We start from the raw sequence: 17,039 nt of genomic DNA, 5'->3' as shown, positions 1-17,039 counted from the left end.
TCACAATTTTCACAATTTCAGAGTGTTATTTCGACCTCACAGTTTGGAGGAAGGAATTATCCGTAGAGGTCTGAGACAGGATTGTGTCGAGGCACAGATCTGGGGAAGGGTAACAAAAAATGTCTGCAGCATTGAAGGTCCCCAAGAACCCAGTGGCCTCCATAATTCTTAAATGGACAAAGTTTGGAACCACCAAAACTCTTCCTAGAGCTGGCGCCCGGCCAAACTGAGCAATCAGGGGAGAAGGGCCTTGGTCAGAGAGGTGACCAAGAACCCGATGGTCACTCTGACAGAGCTCCAGAGTTCCTCTGTGGAGATAGGAGAAGCTTCCAGAAGGTTATGGTAGAGGCCTTTATAGTAGAGCGGCCACACGGAAGCCACTCCTCAGTAAAAGGCACATGACAGCCTGCTTGGAGTTTGCCAAAAGACACTCAGACCATGAGAAACAAGATTCTCTGGTCTGATGAAGCCAAGATTGAACTATTTGGCCTGAATGCCAAGCGTCACATTTGAAGGAAACCTGGCACCATACCTACGGTGAAGCATTGTGGTGGCAGTATCATGCTGTGGGGATGTTTTTCAGCGGCAAGGACTGGGAGACTAGTCAGGATCGAGGGAAAGATGAACGGAGCAAAGTACAGAGAGATCCTTGATGAAAACCTGCTCCAGAGCGCTCTGAACCTCAGACTGGGGCGAAGGTTCACCTTCCAACAGGACAACGACCCTAAGCACAAAGCCAAGACAATGCAGGACTGGCTTCGGGACAAGTCTCTGAATGTCCTTGAGTGGCCCAGCCAAAGCCCGGACTTGAACCCGATCAAACATCTCTGGAGAGACCTGAAAATAGCTGTGCAGTGATGCTCTCCATCCAACCTGACAGAGCTTGAGAGGATCTGCAGAGAAGAATGGGAGAAACTCCCCAAATACAGGTGTGCCAAGCGTGTAGCGTCATACCCAAGAACACTTGAGGCTGTAATCGCTGCCAAAGGTGCTTCAACAAAGTACTGAGTAATGGGTCTGAATATTTTTGTAAATGTGATATTTCCATTTTTTTATTTTTATACATTTGTAAAAAAAAATCTAAAAACCTGTTTTTGCTTCGTCATTTTGGTGTATTGATGAGGGAGGAAAACAACTTAATCCACTTCAGAGTAAGGCTGTAACGTAATAAAATGTGGAAAAAGTCAAGGGGTCTGAATACTTTCCGAATGCACCGTATGTCTGACTTTATAATAAGTACAGAGTCATATGATACAAAAGCATTTATGTATGTGTTATAAATTAACAAAAGGGTCTGACTTTAAAGTAAGTACAGCGTGATGTGATATAGAGTCTTTATGGATGTGTTATGAATGACCAAAAGGGTCTGACTTTAAAGTAAGTACAGCGTGATGTGATATAGAGTCTTTATGAATGTGTTATGAATGACCGAAGGTGTCTCACTTCAAACTAAATATTACAGGACGCTACATAAAGTGTCAATAAATAGGTTCTGATCCACAGTTTACTGTAGGATGTGAGAGGTATTTAAATGGGCTGATGGACCTGCAAAGCTTGTGTTTGTGTATGTTTCAGAGCCAAGATGATTTGGAGTAGTCCGACCTCAGACTACCTACCACACCAGGTATTTCTTTTCTGTTCCCATGCTGAAGACCAGGGCTTGATTACAACCTGTTACAATGGTGTCAACATGTTGTGGCTGATCTTTCAGCTGGGGAGTGGGTGAATGTGTCAAAGACCTGACTGGGTCCAGCACCGCGCGGAATGGCTCGTTGTATTGTTGCGTGCATACAGTGGGGCAAAAAAGTATTTAGTCAGTCTTCCCAAGGTTTTCACACACTGTTGCTGGTATTTTGGCCCATTCCTCCATGCAGATCTCCTCTAGAGCAGTGATGTTTTGGGGCTGTCGCTGGGCAACACGGACTTTCAACTCCCTCCAAAGATTTTCTATGGGGTTGAGATGTGGAGACTGGCTAGGCCACTCCAGGACCTTGAAATGCTTCTTACGAAGCCACTCCTTCGTTGCCCGGGCGGTGTGTTTGGGATCAACAGGTGCCATTAATACAGGTAACGAGTGGAGGACAGAGGAGCCTCTTAAAGAAGAAGTTACAGGTCTGTGAGAGCCAGAAATCTTGCTTGTTTGTAGGTGACCAAATACTTATTTTCCACCATAATTTGCAAATAAATTCATAAAAAATCCTACAATGTCATTTTCTGGATTTTTTTTTCTCATTTTGTCTGTCATAGTTGACGTGTACCTATGACGAAAATTACAGGCCTCTCTCATCTTTTTAAGTGGGAGAACTTGCACAATTGGTGGCTGACTAAATACTTTTTTGCCCCACTGTATTTGTGTACTGAGGAACATGTTACTTGGTTCCAGAAGAAAGACATTTTCAATTTCCTTATGTTCGGGGCTTTCATCAAGATAAGTGTTTCTTGGTGTAATGTCGCCCCCACTGGCTTTTGTGCACACAGCACATACTGTATAAGCCTGGGATATCAACCATTCAAAGTTGGCCTTAGTAACTTAGTAAATCTATTGGTGTGACCTTACTGAGTAAAATATTTGTCATCAGGCTATGTCCTTTGCTAGCAAAAATATTCCCCCGGTCATCACCAGTTGGTATGATGACTCCTTGCTGTCCCCAGTCCACCTGGCCGTGCTGCTGCTCCAGTTTCAACTGTTCTGCCTGCGGCTATGGAACCCTGACCTGTTCACCGGACGTGCTTGTTGCACCCTCGACAACTACTATGATTATTATTATTTGACCATGCTGGTCATTTATGAACATTTTAACATTTTAACATTTTGACCATGTTCTGTTTTAATATCCACCCTGCACAGCCAGAAGAGGACTGGCCACCCCTCATAGCCTGGTTCCTCTCTAGGTTTCTTCCTAGGTTTTTGGCCTTTCTAGGGAGTTTTTCCTAGGGAGTTTTTCCTAGCCACCGTGCTTCTTTCACATGCTTTGCTTGCTGTTTGGGGTTTTAGGCTGGGTTTCTGTACAGCACTTTGAGAATATCAGCTGATGTACGAAGGGCTATATAAAAATAAATTTGATTTGATTTGATTTGAGTTAACACAGCCACAAAGTCATAATTATGGCTAAACCCAGCCCATTTCCACTATTTATTTAAAAAAAATTGGATTTGAAACCTAACTAACTAATAAAGGCCAAGTTTGATTCGTTGGTCCACCAGATCTTCCGCGCATTTGGGCGGAAGTGTCTGGGAACGAGATATAGTGTGACTAACATGACTTCACTTTAGAGCGTATGCCGTCCTTCAGCACAACATGTCACCCTTTATAAAGCACATGTGTATATCATATTCATCATAGTGGGTTGTGTCACATTTGACATTGTTGATTGTCACACTGTTATGCCACATTTATTAACCCTTTATAAAGCATGACACATGGTTATAGATACTTTAACACATGTATTTAGTGCTTATGAAGGCATTATGAAGGCTTTATGAAGCCTTTATAAGCTGAATGTAATTTAAAGCGGGTCATAAAAAAACCTGGAAATTCACATTTTTAACTGCACTGCCCCTCTAAGTTGTATTCTATTCTATCCCTTATACATTACTAATGTTAATATGACACCAAATGACAGGTATTTGGATCATTATTCAGGATTTTTTGAAGTACTGTCAGTCACAGGTGTGAAATGGCCCATTATAAAGACCAAAAGTCTCTGTAATACACATTTACAATAGTCCTCACGAAACACATATAATTAGTGTAGCACTGTAACGCACAGTATACTGATCACTATTATACCAACATAATAGCTACCTTCAGTACTATGCCTCCTCCCATGTAGCAGTACATGCATGGTAGCCAATGGTAGCCAATACAGAGTCATGCATGAGATTCCTTCTGCACGCCCACTTTCTATTTTGGCCATGAGCCAAATGTGGCTTTCTGATCCTAGCTACTTCCCTAAACATCTCTTACAGCAAGTGTCAAACTCGTTCCACAGAGGGCCGAGTGTCTGCGGGTTTTCTCGCTCCTCCCTTGTACTCGATTGATTAATTAAGGTCACTATTAGTAAGGAACTCCCCTCACCTGGTTGTCTAGGTCTTAATTGAAAGGGAAAACCCCAAAACCAGTAGACACTAGGCTCTCCATGTAATGAGTTTGACACCCCTGGTACAGCATCAAACCTGTTTGCACTCACAACCTTGACTTTCTCAGGTTATTCAGGAAAAGGGCGTAACAGGTGTCAGTCGGGCCCGCCAAGGTAAATAAATAACCAGCTAGGAAAATGGTAAAAGTTATGTCTTCCATGGAAACAGGTCTAGTCATTTACTATGTCCACCATGAATGTTCCTCCATTCTAAACCTTGTGTTAAGTATCATTTTCACTCTCATTGACAGATTTGGTTGACATCTGGAACGTGTGACACCAAAAAAAGGTGACAATTTGAGCATTTCAAATATTTTACAACAATAATAGATTTAATAGTGGCAAATGTTTGTGCTGAATACTCAATGTTGGACTGCTCTGCATTAAGTGCTGCCCTGAAAACATGGACCGTGACAGTATTGGACCAAGCTACATCACCCTGGTTGTCTACTTTGTCAGCTTTCACCCAGATAAATGGGAACTATCCTCAGTAGCAGTACTTGAAAGGGCAGTAGCCAACCAGGAGGAAGGTATCATGAAATGGGGAGGGATACTGGGTTAGATTGTAGGAGGATGGAGGATGTAGGAGGATGGAGGATGGGCTCATTGTAATGGCTGGAATGGAATTAAAGGAACGGAGTCAAATGTGGTTTCCATATCTTTTATGTGTTTGATACCATTCCATTCATTCCATTACAGTCTTTACAATGAGCCCGTCCTCCTATAGCTCTTCCCACCAGCCTCTCAATAGTCATGAAAGCTTAAGACAGACAGTTGGAGTAAAGTGTTACCACACACGATATATGAACATACACCACATATCAACTGTTGACAATGCACACAAGAAAATCATGGTGTGCCCAATGTGATTTAGAACGTTTAAAGGTAAATCATGCCCATTTAGGGTGTATGGGCAAAATAAATGCAAGGCTGACTATTCTTTCAGGGTTTTTAACTTTACTTTATTCAATGTATCTGATAGATACAATGCACATGAATCAACAATGTTGTACATGTGCCAGAATTAGCCAATTATACAAAAGGCTAATTCGTTTGGTCATGGTGTTATAGCCATTGCATGCCGGGCCCGACGATACATTAGATGCATCCACAATAATCTCTTACACTGACTGTCATGTGACCATGTTCTTAGTGGGTCCGGTGTCAAAGGTGACAGGGGTTTGTGTGCTGTACTCTAACTTCCTATCTACCTCTGAGCGTGTTACTAACAGAGGAAGTTTGGTAGCCCATTTCTGTCATAGTTGGTTAGGGGTTAGCTAGGATTATAGCAGGGGAGGGAGGGAGGGAGTCGGAGAGAGACATGTAGACTGACAAAGAGGCACACAGACATATACCCCTTTCATACAAAGAACTAAATCCCACTAATTTACATTTATCTCATGATTCCTGCATTTTTTGCAGATCCTCTAACCAAAATCAAAATACAGGTGAATGGTTCTCTGATTTTTTGAGGATAAAATCATTAACACTTCCATTGTTCAACACCTGCCTATTTGAACTGCAAACAACCCCCATGGTTTAACAGAGAGGGAGGAGAGGGAGAGAGGTGAAAGAGTGCAGAGGGAGAGAGAGCGAAGGGATAGAATGAGCGAGAGGGAGAGAGAAAGAGAGAGAGAGAGAGAGAGAGAGTGAAAGAAGGAGAGAGAGAGAGGGGGGGAGAGAGAGAGAGAGAGAGAGTAATACTAAGTGTCCTACTGGGGCCTGATTGGTCTTAACTTACAGCCTTACACTAATACTGAGAAAAAGAGGAATGAGAAGATTGCTAGGTTTCACAGAACCATAGTAACTAACAATATTACTGGAAAGCATCAGTTGGCTTCACCCTTGCACTGCTTTGCAGACATTTTCAGTGCTGACTGTAGAATAAAATCAACACAGAACATCAATCTGTGTTATAAGGTGTTATAATGTTCTAAAATGTATTCTAAAGACTTGGATCAAATACCAAATACTTGACTTGTCAAATACTTTACCTGCGTTCGATTGATTTTGCCTGGTACAATGGAACGAATAGAATAATCGCCGTCACAAGTGCAAACTCCTAGCTAAATAAAGCACACACACACATTTACACAAGCCTGTAAGGTATCACAACTCGTTCCCAAATATTCAGACAACATATTATATAGTAATGTTATGAGATGTATAATGTGCTGTTAGGGGGGCCATGGTGCAAGGGTTTCACGCCTGTTGAAACTTTTAGCGATTTGTATGTATTACAAGAAAAGATAAAGAAGCTAATCTGTCTTTTATGCAGAGGTTATTCAAAGATATTACATTTGACAATCAGTGCCACTTCCCTGTCATGAAAATAGTTGCGTGACGCCAAGCAACTTTATCACACATTTATTGGAATCTCATGGTCCACAGCCCCTTGTTGGTAGCCAGGTAGTGGTGGATAAACTGTACCATCAGTGGATTACAAATCAAGGCCTTTTGACTGGTGAAGGAGTGAATCCAATACGGGTGTTTAAAACACGGGTGTTTCAAATACGGGTGTTTAAAACCAACAATCACCTCAACCCTTAACTATTTCTGACCCCATGACACATGCCACAGTGCAGGGTGATTAGTAGATCGCCCTGACATGGAACCTGATCGTTTAGGTTTTCACTTATAATCCCTCTTGACTAGGAGATCAAGGTGCATTGTCTCGTTAATACCAGAGATTGCATTGCACAAGATTTCTCCACACATAGAGTCTAATACAACCTATAAAGTAATCATTGCATAGGAACCATCTAGAATATCAATATTGGGCCATAGCTGAGTGTGCATCAAGGTACAAGGTTTGTTTGTTAAATGGTGTTGGCATTGCTTGCCGCGAATTGGCATTCTCAAGCAACAAAGCTTGTGTTAATTCATCGAGCGGTAATATCAAGGCACCAATGACCTCTTGAACTCAGACAAATCTTGCTGCGAGTACTTCTGAATCTATATAACGCTGTAATACAGGAATTACTGCAGTAGCACACCCCCAAAGTTCTTGTTCCCATTCATTCTGAGCTTTAAGCCCACCCCGATCTTGTGGGATCTGCGAAATCTCTCCTTCGGAGCCACAAGTCAGCTAACCCTGTGGCTGAGAAAAGATGATCAGCTCTCAAGGTACAGTAGAATTCTCCCTTTATCTACCACAACTATAAAGGTTTGCCATTTATACCCAAATGCATTCAGCAACTCCACTGGCATCTTCACATCCAAATCTCTATTTTAACCATCAATCGATCCCTCGATTTCTTGATCCATTTTCTTTTTGTCTTTTCTGTGTCACTTGTGACGCATGTTCTGGTTGGACTGCTCTAATTCCTTAACGAGATTTCAGATTACCAGGATATCCAATTGGATCCTGATTAACTGGGCTCAACTCATTAGCTCTGATAAATAAATTCAACTCCCCTCAACCTCAACCCCTGCCAATCTCTCAGAAAACCCGACAAAATTCAACTGCTCTACCAATACAGTCAGACAATAATACTCTGATGTCTGGTCATTTCTGACTGTTGCATCAGATTACTATTGATAGTGAAAGCTGCCATTGATAGACTTGATAAGAATCCAAACACCACTGTGTGATGTGTATTTGTATTTGTATTTGTATTTGTATTTATTATGGATCCCCATTAGCTGCTGCCAAAGCCGCAGCTACTCTTCCTGGGGTCCTGCAAAATTAAGGCAGTTTATACAATTGTAAAAACATTACAATACATTCACAGATTTCACAACACACTGTGTGCCTTCAGGCCCCTACTCCACCACTACCACATATCTACAGTACTAAATCCATGTGTATGTATAGTGGTTATGTTATCGTGTGTGTGTGTGTGTGTGTGTGTGTGTGTGTGTGTGTGTGTGTGTGTGTGTGTGTGTGTGTGTGTGTGCGTGCGTGCGTGCGTGCGTGCGTGTGTGTGTGCGCATGTGTCTGTGCCCATGTTTGTGTTGCTTCACAGTCCCTGCTGTTCCATAAGGTGTTTTTTAATCTGTTTTTGAATCTAATTTTACTGCTTGCGTCAGTTACTTGATGTGGAATAGAGTTCCATGTAGTCATGGCTCTATGTAGTACTGTGTGCCTCCCATAGTCTGTTCTGGATTTGGAGACTGTGAAGAGACCTCTTGTGGCGTGTCTTGTGGGGTATGCATGGGTGTCTGAGATGTGTGCCAGTAGCTAAGACAGACAGCTTGGTGCAATCAACATGTCAATACCTCGCATAAATAAAAGTAGTGATTAAGTAAATCTCTCCTCCACTTTCAGCCAGGAGAGATTGACATGCATATTATTCATATTTGCTTTCTGTGTACGGGAAGGACACTCAACAAGCACAGCACTTACACAAACGACTGATGATTGGCTGAGAGAAATTGATGATAAAATGATTGTGGAGGCTGTCTTGTTAGACTTCAGTGCAGCTTTTGACATTATCGATCATAGTCTGCTGCTGGAAAAACGTATGTGTTATGGCTTTACACCCCCTGCTATAATGTGGATAAAGAGTTACTTGTCTAACAGAACACAGAGGGTGTTCTTTAATGGAAGCCTCTCAAATATAATCCAGTTAGAATTAAGAATTCTCCAGGGTAGCTGTTTAGGCCCCTTGCTTTTTTCAATTTTTACTAACGACATGTCACTGTCCATGAATAAAGCCACGTCAGCTACTACAGAAACTGAAATGACTGCAACACTCAACAAAGAGCTGCAGTTATTTTCAGAGTGGGTGGCAAGGAATAAGTTAGCCCTAAATATTTCTAAAACTAAACAAATTGTATTTGGAACAAAACACTCACTAAACCCTAAACCTCAACTAAAACTTGGAATAAATAATGTGGAAATTGAACAAGTTGAGATGACTAAACTGCTTGGAGTAAGCCTAGATTGTAAACTGTCATGGTCAAAACATATTGATGCAGTAGTAGCTAATGATGGGGAGAAGTCTGTCTATAATAAAGTGATGCTCTGCCTTCTTAACAACACTATCTGTCATGGCTTTCTTCGTCGGAGGACGATATAGCGAAATCGTCATCTGAAAAGGTGGACCAATATGCAGCAGAGTTGGTGTTCATTTTCTTAATTTATTAAAGATACGTTGAACACGAAAAACAAGAAAACAATAAGCACGACCAATGACAGTTTTGCAGGCTCACAAAAACACGCAATGCAAAAACAATCTCCCACAAATACAAGACAAACACACCCAACTAATATAGGACTTCCAATCAAAGGCAACACCAAACAGCTGCCTTCAATTGGAAGTCCACCCCAATTAACTCAACATAGAAACACCCTCACTAGACTACACATAGAAATACATAAACATAGACCATAACTCAAAACCCGGAAATAATAAATCAAACGCCCTCCTAACTAACACACCACCCTGAACCACATAAAACAAATACCCTCTGCCACGTCCTGACCAAACTACAATAACAATTAACCCTTATACTGGCCAGGACGTGACACTATCAATGTCCTACAGGCCCTAGTTTTGTCACACCTTGACTACTGTTCAGTCTTGTGGTCAGGTGCCACAAAAAAGGACTTAGGAAAATTGAAATTGTCTCAGAACAGAGCAGAATGGCTGGCCCTTGGATGTATATAAGCATGCTGAAATTCTGTTGTCAATTTGTTTACCGGTTGGACTGCTCTAATTGGTAGGCCTACCATGCAATTGGCTGGAAGATTTTTCTGAGCCACTCCAGGTCAGCAAAATCAAATACCCTCTCCTCGTAGACATTAACACTATTATACTGTCGAATGACGTGGAACTGAATGTGGAAGACATCAAATGTGTTTCTCTACCAGCTTTATGTAGTAGTCATTGATGTGATGTAACAAATGATGTGTTCTCACTAACAATGTCACTCTTTACCCCTCAGCATCTCTACTGGATCATATCTCAAAGCCCTCCGCATCTCTCTACTTAATCTTATTCTCACAGTTACACCTCTACCTGCCCCTCTCTCCCTTCATCCCTCCTTCTCTCTTTACCTGCTCTTGTCTTTTGACCTCATAACCTGTTTTCTCCTCCAATCGGTTTACCCATCTCCTCTTGCCATGCTCCATGCTCGCTCTCTCTCTCCTTCCCTCTCTATTTCCATCTTCGGGCTTATCCCTTCATCCCTGATCTCCTTCATCCCCTTCAATCCTCATCTGTTCCTCACAGGAGGACGGGAGAGAGAAAGGGAGAGTTTTCACAGGTTGTCTGCAGCCAGTCTGTGGGTGAAAGCGTAAGAGGAAAGAGAGAGAGAGATAAGGGTAGCAGGGCTGACTTGAGTATTGTGGAACATAAAAAGCTGCTCCAAAGGGCTACTGAGGCAGAAAAGCCCAAAAAGAGGAAGGACCACGTTTTGTTTGGAAAGGTGAGTGATTTTGGGTCACTTTGGTAGCACATGCGTGGAACTACATGGAACGACATTGACTTCTCTTATGATTACGAACACGGACCAACATCATCATGGACACTATTCCATTACAGAGCTCAGTATTCTCATCCATGATAAGATTTCACAGTTGAAAGACTGGGACTCCATCTGATTTGCAGTACGGTCCAATGGATTGAATATGAGCGAAGTAAACTACTCACGGCTCGGTCAATGACAAGAAGTAATAAATGGAGTTCTCAGCGGTGCTCATTTCCACCAGAGGATGAATTCTAATGACATGCAACAAGTGCACTGTAGTCCATGGAAAACTTGTTGACTGCTGTCTTTGCAAGTGAGAGAGAGAGACAGAGAGACAGAGAGAGAGAGAGAGAGAGAGAGAGAGAGAGAGAGAGAGAGAGAGAGAGAGAGAGAGAGAGAGAAAGAGAGAGAGAGAGAGAGAGAGCACGAGAAAGAGAAAGAGAACTGGTAGGTCGGGTGAAATGGCTGTCACCAGTAGGTAGTGACAGTGACATCATTGAGTGCTTTTCTTCTCAGAATCCGTGTCATTTATTAGGTAACAACAGCACGCAAAGACATCATCAGCATTATCATGAAAGTTGCAAATCCTCCCTCATTGATTCTGGAGATCCAGTAAAATAGGAACAACCCCAAAAAAAATCCCAGAGTGAAAGCAGCAAACTGCAGCGCTTGTGCATAACTTTCTATCTCATTTTTCGCACATGTATTGTCTCACATGTATTGATATTATGCATTAAAGGCTTCCTGAATTCTGCCGCCATGCTAATAGAATGGCGCACGTCTAGAGTACTTCTATCTAGACAAACAGGAATAGAGGCCATTCTGTGCATTTGTGCAAATATAATTTCAAAGGAAACAACCAAACAGGAAACTGAAGAAGACTCCATAAAAAAACTCACATTTCTACCTGATAGGCCCATATCCTTGCCTATTCTTGTCCCCTCTATCCACTCTTTCTCTCTTCTCCCCTCTCTTGCTCCCCCTTTCTGATCCAGTGGTAAAGGGCAGTGAGTAATCGGATGACAGGAGATTTGACTGGAAAAGCCTCCTTTAAGATCACCCGATGGGGCTTTAAAGCTCTATTCCCACTCGGCACAGATGTCATTTCGTCTAGTTTTGATTTACATTTGATTGAGTTGTCAACTAATGTGAATTCAACATGAAATCAACAATAGTTTGAACCGTGTCATTGGATTTAGGTTAAAACTTGGGTGAAAAAACAGAAATTCCTTTATGCTGATGACTTTCCCACATTGATTCAACGTCATTGCATTGAAATTACATGGAAACAACGTTGATTCAACCAATTTGTGCCCAGTAAGTTGTGCCCACCCCTCCTCGCCCTCTGTCTCGCTGGCTCTCATTATAGGTCAAACCACCTACTGAACATGCTTAGCCTATGCTTTGTTCAATGTGTGAACAATTATTTCTGTGAAAGTAATACCTTTTGTTAATACTGTATTTGCAGGGATGCGTGCTGTAGTAGTTGGATTCGTTTTCGAGATTTGTTGTTCACCTTTAAACGGTTTACAAAAGTGGTGTGTGTTGGTAATTGGCCTCCAATTATGAAAACGTCAGCATCCAATTAAAGAGTATTAAGGCCATACACAGCTAACCACTAATTACCTCTCGATCATGAAATATTCTCTCTTAAAAGGCATTGAAAGTCAGAGTGAGGGGGGAGAAAAGAAGGTTCATGCTGAATTGTGTCTTAAACTTGTTTTAATTGTAACACAAAATAATAAGAATTCAAGTAATAAATAGGAAAATATAAATAATAAAGTAAAGTTGTAAAGTTAAATGTGGCCTTCTAAGTAAAAATGGCAAGTACTCTCAAAAGACAGACAACACTTCCGTAATGAACTATAAAAAACAAAATGGCTGTCTGTGTTACAGATAAAATGGCCAGTCATTTGCCTTATTCTTCAGATAGATGAAGGTAGATCTTGGATATGTCACTAATTCTGCATACTAGACTTCTAGCACAGTGGATGTGGGATAATACCTCGTACTGTACTCAAGAAGGCCAATCTAGGCTCTTGCATCAGACTAAATGACGAAAGCACCTGATTGGTTTAGTTTAGGGGGTCAGAGGCCATGGGGGGTTACTGGAGCAATGAGTCCAGTTACGTTCTCCTCAAACAGGTGGCCACCGTATACAGTATATCTACTGCACATATTTGAGAGCATGAATTCTCAGTTCTATTTAATTAAGATCTTCGTTATATGATTGAGTTCTTCATTGCATACATTTTACAATGAGGACAGCATTTTTGCCAAGCCTTGATCTGTATATGTATGCAATCAAATAAGTTTGAAACATAAAACTATTTTCCTTTTCTCTTTCTCCCTTTCTTCTAGTCTGCTATTTTTTTTCTCCAGCGGTAACAGCCCCTATCAACCGTTGCCATGGGTGAAATGGACACGTTGAAAAAGGAGGCCGATGGTCTGAGGGCGCAGATTGAAGTGAGTCTCGTTATCACAGCATGTCAATGGTTGCCACAAGACCCTTTTTTTTCCTCCCGATCTTCAATATCACCCCAGTCAAAAAAAGACATAATCAGATAAATTACTTGGAATCATAGTACCAATAATGCACAAGAATGAATGTACAGTACCTACAGAGTTGATAACGTATAGCCTACATTTAGTTTCCTCCACATACCAAAACTGGCATTGAGATAAAGTTATACTAAGACATTGTAAGCAGTGTTTGGTTCCTGAAAAATGTAAATACAACAGAAGTATGGAAAACATTCTGCTTCAAACAATTTATGCTTATTTTTCTACAACTATTTGACTCTTCACTTAACTTATTCCTCTCCTACCTGTGAATCCCCTTCCCACCACTAGGCAGCCCGCAAGGCGGTTAATGACACCACCATGGCCACTCTAGCATCTGGTGTGGCGGCTGCACCTCGTGTTCAGCTGAAAAACAGAAAGACATTGAAGGGCCACTTGGCCAAAATCTACGGCTTGCACTGGTCCGCGGATAACAGGTGAGAAGGTGTTCTTGTCCAGATAGCTGAGAATGGGGATGGCGTCAGGGACAGTTTAGCTCACCATAGACACCCCACCACTACCACTAGCCAGTGTGGGATAGGGACTATTGAAAAACATAGAGAAGGTCTACCTTGAGCAAGATAGAGAAGGTCGATACAAGGGGTTGTCTGATGCGCTACTCAAACCAAATGGACTCTGATATCGAAAGGTCCCATTGTTTAATGTGTCCACGATGACATGCAGGTGTTATTGGGTTCAATGAAAATGCTTTTGAAAGGCCTTCATTGTTTCAAATGGTGCATTGTCAAAGTATTAAGCCAGATTCATACTGGACCTCGTGCCTAAACCCTGTTCACACAGAATTTGATACACTGACTAACCACTCATTGAACTTTCTCTTTCTCTAAAACAGGCACATGGTCAGTGCCTCACAGGATGGCAAGCTTCTTATTTGGGACACCTACACTGGCAACAAGGTAAGGAGTGATCACTGATCAGTCATCATCTTCACATCTCTAACTATTTTCCTAATAATGCATAGGATTTATATAGAGAGCTTTCTACTTGGTTTGCAAAGTATGGAGTAAATCCCTACTCCAACCACCGACGTGTAGAAGCAGAACCCACTTTTCTTTTAGATTGTCTTGACTTTAATTACACACTACACACTCTACAAATGTATTTATATGATATAAGTCAGCTAGTTGGGTATCTTAAGTCTTCTAACCTTGAGACAAAGCGAACTAGAAAGTGAGTGGTTAAGCATTCTTCTCCCTGCCCTCCAGGTATATGCCGTCCCCCTCAAGTCCTCCTGGGTAATGAGTTGCTCCATGGCCCCTTCTGGCAATCTGGTGGCTAGTGGAGGTCTGGATAACATGTGCACCATCGTCAACATCAAGGCTGCCAGCCCAAAGACCCTCAGGGAGCTGGACGCACATGAAGGTGGGTATCGTAGTACAATGTCTGCTTCGCCCGAGTTATCGTCAACTCCAATACCAACTGGGTTATGGTCAACTCCAATACCAACTGGGTTATGGTCAACTCCGTGACCAACTACAAGAGAACTCATTAAAAGCGTGTTCATAATTTGGATGAGATCCAAATACGTAGGAAATAAGTAGTACAAACAATAACATCTCTATCTTTCTCCTTCCATCTCAGGCTACCTTTCTCACAGCCGCTTCCTGAGCGACAGTGAGATCCTCACTGCATCCGGTGACACCACTTGTTGCCTGTGGGATCTGGAGACTGGCAAGCAGAAGGTGGTCTACACGAGCCACGTGGGTGACTGTATGTGCCTGGCCGTGTCTCCAGACCAGAACACTTTCATCTCAGGGGCGTGTGACTCCAGCGCCAAGCTGTGGGACGTAAGAGATGGTGGCTGCAAGCAGACCTTCATCGGCCACACGAGTGACATTAACGCCATTGCGGTGAGCACATGAGACACGCTCCAGGGTTTTTCCTGGTCAGAATGACTCTGAATGATCTATATATTGTAGTGACCTTAACCCAACAACTAGCGACCTCGTCAAGATGTTGGGTTGTAGGCACAAGATTCTGGGTTCGAGCTCCGGTTGAGACTACCCCCTGACTTCAGTAGTCAGGGGGTAGTGTCGATCCAAAATCGAAACATAATTTAGCTTCGTAACACCAAATCTTTCCAAGGAGTCTGTACTCTGCTAACTCAGTCAACTCACCGGGCAAACTAACCTTCAAGCTCAATACATGTCAAAACAAAACAATACATACTGAAATGGCCTTCTTTCCTTTATGCCCCAGTTCTACCCTAGTGGCACTGCAGTTATCACAGGTTCCGATGACTGCACCCTCAAGATGTACGACCTCCGTGCTGACCAAGAGGTCAATGGCTACCAGGACGCTGCGTTGAATGCTGGCGTCACGTCAGTCTCCCTCTCCAGCTCAGGACGCCTCATCTTCGCCGGCTACGACAACTTCAACTGCAACATCTGGGATTCTCTGAAAGCTGAGAAAGTTGGTGAGTAAAAGTGTGAGGGAAACCAGTGAGAGAGAGGGGAGAGGACTGAGGGGATGGGTGAAAAGGAGTGAGTATAGACAGAGACAAACAAAGAGAGAACAGTCAATGTAAAGAGAGGGAGGCAGAAGAGGAGATAGATGGCATGAGTGAAATATCTGCCGATGTGCCCTTGAGCAAGGCATGTAACCCTAATTGCTCCTGTAAGTTGCTCTGGATAGGAGCATCTGCTAAATGACTCAAATGTAAATGTAAATAAGTGGGTGGTTTAAACAAAGGTAATGAAGGGGAGAAAGCGTATAGTCAAAGAAGTCTGGATGAGAGGCAGTCAATCAAAGAAACACGGGTAAAAAGGGAATAGAAACTAGAACTGTATCATTTGCATTAGTGTGGATGACTATCTTCTTCTTATTCTCTCATCCCTCTCTCTCTCTCTCTCTCTCTCTCTCTCTCTCTCTCTCTCTCAGGTGTTCTGTCTGGCCATGACAACAGAGTGAGCTGCATTGGGGTGCCAGATGATGGATTGGGTATCTGCACAGGATCCTGGGATAGCTTCCTAAAGATTTGGAACTGAGCTGGTCCTCCAGAGGTGACATTGGGAAAGAGAGAGGGGGACACAGGGAGGGGGGGGTTGGTGGAGCTAGAGGAGGAGAGGAGAAGGGGTTAAACACAAGCCTGAGAAATAAGGAAGTTCATTTTGGGATTGGGGAGATATCAGGCGGAGGATGTTTGTCGTACCAGTTCACATCATTTCTTCCCTTCTCTCTCTCCCTCCTTTTCATCTATGTATGCAATGTGAGAGGTGGCGAATGGGACTTCATAGAACATACTGTATAAATGACATCGGCAACAGAACAAGATGCAGCCACATTACATGTACACATTGTTAAGACTATGAATATCGAGACAATGACAAACATAAAAAAATAGGGTTATTTGAAATAATAAATGAATTAATGAAGAAAATATGCTCTACTTGTATCTAAGGTGAGAGTGACAATTGCACATATAGATTTTTGACAATAAAACGTGAAATAAATACAGAAATATAATGAACATAAATAAGGATTTAGTATTACAGGTCTATTTTTATTGTTTTGAGATCTTTGATGTATAAAGCCCACACTTATTAGCTGAAAGTTGATATGTACATTTATTTACATTTTGGTCATTTATTATTTATTGGAGTGCAGAGTTGATGTACAGTGCTGTTTGGTCACACAAATCCAATGTATGTGTGCCACAGGATTTGGCTGTTGCCATTTTGGCATTTTGGGCCTACGATGACTTTGGGCCTCTGACTTTGCCCCAAAATGGCTGCGGTCACCTATCACCAACAAAATGAAACCATGTTCAATCACATACATCCGAGTTTGTCTATCCCTCTACTTTGAGTGTCCAGCATTCCTGAATCCTACTTCAGGAAAAAGGTTCTTGAGGTGTTACATATCAGATACCAATATATTCCCTCCCATCTGCATTTTGTA

The 17,039-nt window shown here is 42.2% G+C and overlaps 1 protein-coding gene across 1 annotated transcript; it reads left to right on the top strand.

Annotated features, from left to right (window-relative positions):
* Positions 1-10,263: 10,263 nt before the first annotated feature.
* On the top strand, positions 10,264-16,175 carry LOC106570161 (guanine nucleotide-binding protein G(I)/G(S)/G(T) subunit beta-3-like). Its single transcript, XM_014142193.2, has 8 exons — positions 10,264-10,514; positions 12,918-13,022; positions 13,410-13,555; positions 13,972-14,035; positions 14,345-14,501; positions 14,721-14,989; positions 15,339-15,555; positions 16,020-16,175. Exons 2-8 carry the CDS (start codon positions 12,966-12,968, stop codon positions 16,124-16,126), a joined length of 1,017 nt encoding a protein of 338 aa, XP_013997668.1. The 5' UTR covers positions 10,264-10,514; positions 12,918-12,965; the 3' UTR covers positions 16,127-16,175.
* The last annotated feature ends 864 nt before the right edge of the window (positions 16,176-17,039 follow it).

This window comes from Salmo salar, chromosome ssa14, assembly GCF_905237065.1.
Source record: "Salmo salar chromosome ssa14, Ssal_v3.1, whole genome shotgun sequence".
In the NCBI taxonomy this organism is placed as follows: domain Eukaryota; kingdom Metazoa; phylum Chordata; class Actinopteri; order Salmoniformes; family Salmonidae; genus Salmo; species Salmo salar.
This window is presented reverse-complemented; position numbering and strand designations above follow the sequence as displayed.

Excerpts from the sequence above, each read along its gene's own strand:
- LOC106570161 (XM_014142193.2), top strand. The coding sequence starts at position 12,966 with ATGGGTGAAATGGACACGTTGAAAAAGGAGGCCGATGGTCTGAGGGCG. Across the intron at positions 13,556-13,971 it reads CACTGGTCCGCGGATAACAG|GCACATGGTCAGTGCCTCAC; the intron begins GTGAGAAGGTGT and ends TCTCTAAAACAG. Across the intron at positions 15,556-16,019 it reads TCTGAAAGCTGAGAAAGTTG|GTGTTCTGTCTGGCCATGAC; the intron begins GTGAGTAAAAGT and ends TCTCTCTCTCAG.